Source organism: Sinocyclocheilus anshuiensis, unplaced genomic scaffold (genome assembly GCF_001515605.1).
Source record: "Sinocyclocheilus anshuiensis isolate Anshui unplaced genomic scaffold, SAMN03320099.WGS_v1.1 scaffold393, whole genome shotgun sequence".
Classification (NCBI taxonomy): Eukaryota; Metazoa; Chordata; class Actinopteri; order Cypriniformes; family Cyprinidae; genus Sinocyclocheilus; species Sinocyclocheilus anshuiensis.
In genome coordinates, this window is record NW_015536501.1 from 1,278,645 (window position 1) to 1,286,712 (window position 8,068).

Genomic DNA, 8,068 nt, shown 5'->3' on the forward strand with positions numbered 1-8,068 from the left:
GGAAAAAAAATCATTTTACGTACTTATTCCTAACTCTTTAAGCTTTAAGTTACATTTCAAATGACAAGGGATCAACTTATATTCATGTTTATATGAATTATCCCGTAAACTTATTCTCTCAAATGGCCTGGGTATGCGGAGCATTCACAGTTTATATGGACTGAACGCCACTGATATATATATATATATATATATATATGTGTGTGTATGTAGACATTACACATTGTAGCTTTAGAAATAAATATTTTACTTGATTCAGCATAAAATTTATTACACAAACATTTAGGCTAGATTTTTGAGAAATATCTCAGTATTTATTGTTCACACAATGAAAGTCATTGACCAAAACAGCTTTGTACCAACAGTCTTCAAAATACCTTTTTTTATGTTCCACAATAGAAAGGTTTGAAACGATATGAGGGTGAGTAAATGACGACAGAATTAAAATTTTTTGGGTGAACTATCTCTTTAAATAATAATAATAAAAATAAAAACATGAATGAAATGATACTCTAAATAAGAAACTAAATCTACCAGCAGGTGGCGGTAAATGTCTTCATTCGATTCGTTCAAACGGCTGATTCATTTAGGAATTCGGTAAAGGGCTCACTTTATGAATGGGCTTTTGAATCATTGGTTCACTGGATTCGTTCAAAACGCGGATTCATTCAGAAACTAAACACCGCTGTGTTGCTCGGAGACGCACAACAGTTCTGCTGTGGCTTTAAAGGTAATATGATCTCTGCAAAATTGAGCAAAACCACAATATTGTGTTTAATACACAATATTAACTTCTTATTTACTGAACTGTTGTGTAGGCTAAAATCACATTTAAACTCGTGATAGATCGGGACAAAATCAGTACTTTTGTGATATTGCTCTTGCTGCTGGTGACTGGTGTGATATAGTGTGATATGTGATATGTATAAATATGAGACAAAACTCATACAGGGGCATTTTTTGCACAAATATCTTGAATTTTATGGCATAACTGCATTTATGAAGTTGTTGCCCTGCATCATATTTGTCAACAGTCAACTGTATGAAATGTAAGATGATGTACAGGTGTGGGGGCGGGGCCAGTGCATTAACTACGTTAAAATATTTTAATCGCGTTCTTTTTTCATAACTAATTAATTAAGTTAACGCCTTAAACTGACAGCCCTAATATATATATATATATATATAGTAGTGGTTCATCTGATCATATTGTGGTTTTTGAGACACAATCAGATGATTTTTCAGATAAGCAAGAAAAAAATTATTTAAAGCACAGAGAACAAGAATGCCGAGAAGGCTTTTTTTGACATAATTTGATGTGTATCTGAAATGAAAGGAGACGTAAAAGAGGAATCAACTCTGTATTGGCACACTGTCTGCTAATTAAACATTTCATTTACATGAAATTGCATATAACAAACGAAAATAATGAAATTAAATTAAATGTAATTAAAACAATCATTAATGCGCAATAGCGCAATAACAGTGTCATATCTATAGGCCACACTTTTTTCCCCAGAACATTCTTGCGACCCGGTAGCATCTCTTCCATGGCCCGATACTGGGTCGTGACACGGTGGTTGGGGACCTCTCGTCTAAGAGATTACAATGCCTTTATAAGGCCAACAAAGAAAGAAAGAAAGAAAAGCTAGGTTTTGAGGGGAAATGTAAATTTTTTAAGTTATAATTAATATAAAGTACAATATTTTAAAATAATAAATATTTCAAATAAATGAATAAATTCAAAATAAAAATATTTTATTGTATTTACATTAAAATCCATTGACACTACTGTATAAACTGAACTGAGAAAAACTGCTTAAATTGATAATGCCACATCTATACCAGCAGGTAAAAAGTAAGTAAATAAAATAAAAACACATATATATATATATATATATGCATGCTAGGTGTTGAGGGGAAATATATATTATATTTATTATTATTATTATTATATTGCTTAAAAGCATATTTACATTTAGTCATTTAGCAGACGCTTTTATCCAAAGCGACTTACAAATGAGGACAAGAAGCAATCAAAACTAACGTCTCTAGGTTACGTATGTAACCATGGTTCCCCGAGGGAACGAGACGCTGCGTCGAAGTCACTTTGGGAACGCCCTTGCGTGACCGCGTTCTGAAGCACGTCTGCGCTGCTGCCAGCGGGATCGCGAGCCTGGCCGCTCTCATCAAACACAGCCAGGCGAGAGCGGAGCATACGCAGCGAGAGTAACTCGCAGTGATGACAATCAGCTGCTCGAAAGCTGACCGTGCATGCTCCGCTCCTAAACAAACGACACACAAATCGTGTGTATCCCCCGCCGCCAGATATCGTGGGCAGGGAGGAACACAGCGTTTGTAATGCCGTTCGCTCGCCATAGACTTTTTCATGATTGTTTTTTATATATGCTTGTGCGGACAGACAACAGTAAATAGACAAACACATACACAGAAGATACACACACTACTGAAGAGCAGAAGCTGGTTTGCGCTCTGCCGGATGCGCTTTTATACTTTCTGGTGCTTACGTCACCCTGCTCGTGACGTCTCGCTGCTCCATTGGACTGATTTGACACGTGCTTCAGAACGCGGTCACGCAAGGGCGTTCCCAAAGCGACTCCATGCAGCTTGAGTTCCTGAAGGGGAACAAAAGAGCAACAATAAGCAAGTCTCGGTTAGCCTAAAGCTGTACACATAGCAATGTATATATATATATATAATAAAAAGAAAACAAGTAGATGAAATAGAATGTAAATGGGACAAGTATTTTTTTTATTAAAAAAAAAGATAAAATAGAATTAGAAAAGAAAGTGCTAGAGTTAGAGGGTCAAATAACGATTGAAGAGATGTGTTTTTAGCCATTTCTTGATGCCCGGATTGAGTTGGGCAGGTCATTCCACCAGGAGGGAACAGTTAATGTGTCTCTAAGAAAGAGCCGCATTGTCTTTGAATGCACACTAGAAAGGTCACAAGCAGAAATAAGTTCAATATCACTTAAATATTTTTTTCTTCAATATCCTAATGGTCTTTTTTTGGCACTTTGTAGCATTGTTTTGACATGACAAGACATTTATAAAAACTCAAAGGCAATACTGAAGTGAATTTACATGAAAACTGATCTGCAATTGGTTAGTTTCTTTGGCAAGGAAAACAAATTATTATTATTATTATTATTATTATTATTATTATTAACAATTCTCATAAGTAAAACTTGCAGAAAATACAAGAAAATAGTTTGTCATGAAAATGTTTCATTGAAATACTGGAGTGAAATGACACTGACAGTTTGTGCAATGATCACCTTTAGAGGAATCAAACGCCAATTTTCTGTAGGCCTATAAAACCCTTTTTTTTCCCAGTGTTCTCTGCTTTCAAATAGAAGAGTCCTTATACTTTTTACACAGAATCTTTTTGAAGGCTTTACGGAAGTCCCTGTTAAAGATGGTGTAGATGAGCGGGTTCAGGGCACTGTTGCAGTAGCCAATCCAGAAGAAGAACTTAAAAAGTGGCTCTGGTAGTTTACAAGTCTCTGGACAAATGGCCTGCAAGCTGTAGCTGAAGAAGAACGGGAACCAGCAGACGACAAAAACCCCAATGACGACCACCAGGACGAATGTGAACCGCTTCTCGCGGATGATCATGGCTTTCCTCCTGGTGTTCGGAGTTCCTGCTGGTGTCATGTTTGAAGAGGACAGCTGGCTCCCCTTTGATGTTATGATGACTTTTCGGTACGTTTGGGTTGGGGAGGATGTCTGGTGGCCAAGCTCCGGCGCCCCCCCCACACTGGAGGTTGTCCCGTTGGCATTATGTCCCCCAATTGCCTCGACGTCGGAGCCGGAGCTTGAACTGTCCTCGTAGTCCTTGCACCTCCTTGAGTGTTTCATCTGCTGCCGACTTTCTGCTGATGATTGAGGCTGGTTTACGGCGTCAGATCTGGATGTAGTCGGATTAGGGACATTCGCAGGGTCAACACCTCCCTGGTTTTCCCCGTTCTGCAGCTCTCGGCCTGGTGGCACACCACCTGCACAGTCTTTCCTCGGCTCTCCCGGAGGACATCTAGTGTGCTTCTTGGCAATCTGATAGATGTGAACGTACACCAGGATCATGATGAGGCACGGGGCAAAGAACGGCCCGATGGAGGAGTACAGGATGTACCGGATGTCCTCGTTGAGTATGCACTGTGGGCAAACCCCATCCTTCGCCAGCGGGGTCTTATTCATGGATACCAGCGGGGGGAAAGAGATGACCGCAGAGATGAGCCACACCACCAATATGGCCCCCTTGATCTTGCGAGGGCTGCGTTGGGTTGCGTACTGCACCGGCCGGGAGATGGACAGGTAGCGGTCCAGGCTGATGGCGCACAGGTGTATAATGGAAGACGTGCAGAAGAGCACATCCAGCGCTAAGTAGATCTCGCACCAAAACGACTCAAAGTACCAGTAGCCCATCAGCTCATTGGCCAAGGAGAATGGGATGATCAATGTGGCCACCAGGATGTCCGCTGCAGCCAAGGACACCAGGAAAAGGTTCTGAGGTCCTCGTAAAGAGCGGCACGTCAGGACGGCGATGATCACCAGGATGTTCCCGAAGATGGTGAAGAGCATGATGAGCGTCACTGAGGTGGCAAACACAGTTGTGGCTTCAGGAGAATAAGAAAAACTGGAATTGCATGCTTCAACCTCAGGACTAAGATTTTTCAAAGTCTCTCCCACTGAAAGCGATGTTGTGGCCATATTGAAGTTCCAGGCTAGACAGAGAAGTGCAAAGCAGTCTTTGATGCAGACTTAAATCCTAACGTAATCCTTCCAAAACATTATTTCTTTTAGAAAATAGTTGAAAATCGTGAAATGACTAAAATGAGTCTTTACATCAATCAAAGAATGACATCCTCCAGGTAGCCTACTTCCCTTGGCGAACCTCAAGGGGGGAAAAACACTACAAATCAAGATATTGTATTTGCATGGGGTCGTGCAGTCTGTCTGTTTCACAAGTTAATAATTTAAAATAAATCAGCAAGTAAAACGTAACTGCAAAACCGGTCATTAATTTAAAGGCGGTATTAACTTACCACAGCATAAGTCAAACGGCAAATACGATGATATCTTTAACATATCAGATATATCGTTAATATATCTGCTCCGATCTGTCAAAATTTTTTTAATAAATAAATAAATAAAATAAAAAAATAGAGACGGCGAGCACTTGCAGCCTAGGGAAACAAACACTCGCTTAGAGATGCGCAAGGACACCAGCGCGTCAAAACAATACACTAGGTTCTTAGACGGTAAAAGATAGGAGGTAAATTTGTAGAATACGGAAGTATAAAAATGATTCAAACATGGTAGCTCCGTGGGTTTGTGTGTCCGAACAGCTCTGAAATTTTCAAGATGCGTAAAAAAAAGTTCAGTCTCCAAACACACGCACCAGCCAAGCCAAAACTACAGTTCCTCAAATACCAAATATAGTAAAGACAAATTATCTTTGCATAAACAGTTCCATGTCAGAGAAGGGAAAAAAATCAACGAAGGAATGCTCCATTTTAAGACTTTAAATAATTGCTTTCATTATGTTACAATATAGCCTAATAAACTTCCTCAGTAGCCTATCAACGGAATACAAATAAACTGAGAATTCGAATATTTAAGTCCTTCCATTCATTTCTCTCTATTGTTTTATTCTTATACCATTGTCTTCTTCTAGACGTTTTCTAGAAGTTTGCGCATCAGCCTCACTGAGCGCGCCCGCCATGACGTCACGCCACAGAATCCTCCTTTCCACCTTTGCAATTTATTTATACAGTAATTTTTCACATATAGTTGTAAGTGACTCAAACCGCAAGAAACATGACAACTTTAGAAAAATATTCGAAAAAACTGCCAAAGCCAGTAGAAGCGGACTGCAAAACAGCAAGTTAAATTCATATTGACTGAAGTCCAAGGGGCCCTTCACACAGCCATTCGCATCACACGAGACGCACTGAAGTAGAATAATAATAAAAAAAGGATTCAAGTTTCTAAAAACGCGACGTTTATGCGTGCATAAGGCACGGGTACAACAATTAAAGATCCAGTTAACGCATGTTTACGTAGGAGAAAAAAAAAAGCGGTGCAGAATGTAAAAACGCGTGTCATTTGTGAGACTTGTACTAAGCATTTCTGCAACATTATCCCCCCTGCTGTTGCTTACTGTTCTCTTTATTATGCAATTACATAGCCTAATATATATGTAGGATTTCAGGTTCCCATAATGGTGTACCAGCTCTCTCTGGAACTTGTAAATGCAAAAGAGGTCTGCGAATGAAACTGAAAACTTAAAACCCTACTATTATTTAAAAGGCCACTATTAAAGGTAATAAAGCATATACAATTGACTAGAATCACTACAAATATCAAGGCTGCTTTTGCAAAATACAATAATAAAACAATATCAGATAAACTGTAACAGATTCAGCTCTCCAAACAAGACAAGTGGATTGAGTTTAGATTTACCAGCATACTTACTGATCACAAATTTACTTAAGAACCTAAAAGAAAAACACAACACACTGAAATATGTCATAGAATTGACTTAATTAAATGGTACGTACATTTGTGACCCTGACCCACAAAACCTGTCATAAATAGCACGGGTATATTTGTAACAATAGCCAACAATACATTGTATGGGTCAAAATTATCGATATTTCTTTTATGCCAAAAATCATTAGGATATTAAGTAAAGATCATGCTCCATAAAGATATTTTATAAATGTCCTACCTTAAATATGTCAAAACTTAATTTTTGATTAGTAATATGCATTGCTAAGAACTTCATTTGGACAACTTTAAAGGCGATTAAACAATATCAGATAAACTGTAACAGATTCAGCTCTCCAAACAAGACAAGTGGATTGAGTTTAGATTTACCAGCATACTTACTGATCACAAATTTACTTAAGAACCTAAAAGAAAAACACAACACACTGAAATATGTCATAGAATTGACTTAATTAAATGGTACGTACATTTGTGACCCTGACCCACAAAACCTGTCATAAATAGCACGGGTATATTTGTAACAATAGCCAACAATACATTGTATGGGTCAAAATTATCGATATTTCTTTTATGCCAAAAATCATTAGGATATTAAGTAAAGATCATGCTCCATAAAGATATTTTGTAAATTTCCTACCGTATATATGAAATCTTAATTCTTGATAAGTAATATGCATTGCTAAGAACTTCATCTGGACAACTTTAAAGGCAATTTTGCACCCTCAGATTCCAGATTTTCAAATAGTTGTATCTCAGCCAAATATTGTCCTATCCTAACAAACCATACATTCAGCTTTCAGATCAATCTAAATTTCAAAAAATTGACCCTGATGACTGGTTTTGTGGCCCGGGGGAACATTTGTGCATCATTTGGCAACATTCAGACTCCATTCACATTATCCAACAAAAAAGTGCACAGTGACTACCACCTACTGGACACAACAAAAATTACTATAAGAACAAAAACTGAGGACTTGAGAACCTGTAAAATGAATTTATTTTAACCTTATCATATATCAAATGAAAGTTCCCATTCTCCAAAATGTGATTATGTAGTTTATTTCATTGATCTAACACATTATATCATGTGTTATAATAATTATTAAAACAATCACGACAATGGGAATGACTTCCATAAAAAAGCAAACATATAGGTCATGTTCCTGCTGATCACTACCTCCATATGCTATAGTCTCCTTATAATGTTATCGAGAGTTTTACATCAAAAAACATAATTTAAAGTAATAGGCTATTTTCTGTCCTGTTTTTAACCCCCCTCATCAGAACGCTCTGAATAGGCGTGGCGGATCGTACTTGACAGTACATCCTTCATAGATGAACGCTGCTGTCATTTAGGCCTAGGTCAAAAACGCATAAATACTCAGTACATATCAAAAGATGTGTAAGTACAGACAAAGCAATAGAGACCACGTAATAAAAACAGTTAGCCTACTCACATCCAAATTCAGCAGCATCTTTTAGTTTTAATCTCGCTGAAAATCCCCCGTCGAATTGTGCCTTGTAAACGAATC

General features: G+C 38.0%; 1 protein-coding gene across 1 annotated transcript; it reads right to left on the reverse strand.

The window, feature by feature from the left end:
- Positions 1-3,371: 3,371 nt before the first annotated feature.
- Positions 3,372-4,797, reverse strand: LOC107689805 (alpha-2B adrenergic receptor-like). Its single transcript, XM_016487969.1, has one exon. The coding sequence runs from the start codon at positions 4,731-4,733 to the stop codon at positions 3,372-3,374; it is 1,362 nt and encodes a 453-aa protein (XP_016343455.1). The 5' UTR covers positions 4,734-4,797.
- Positions 4,798-8,068: the final 3,271 nt, after the last annotated feature.

Excerpts from the sequence above, each read along its gene's own strand:
- LOC107689805 (XM_016487969.1), bottom strand. The coding sequence starts at position 4,733 with ATGGCCACAACATCGCTTTCAGTGGGAGAGACTTTGAAAAATCTTAGT.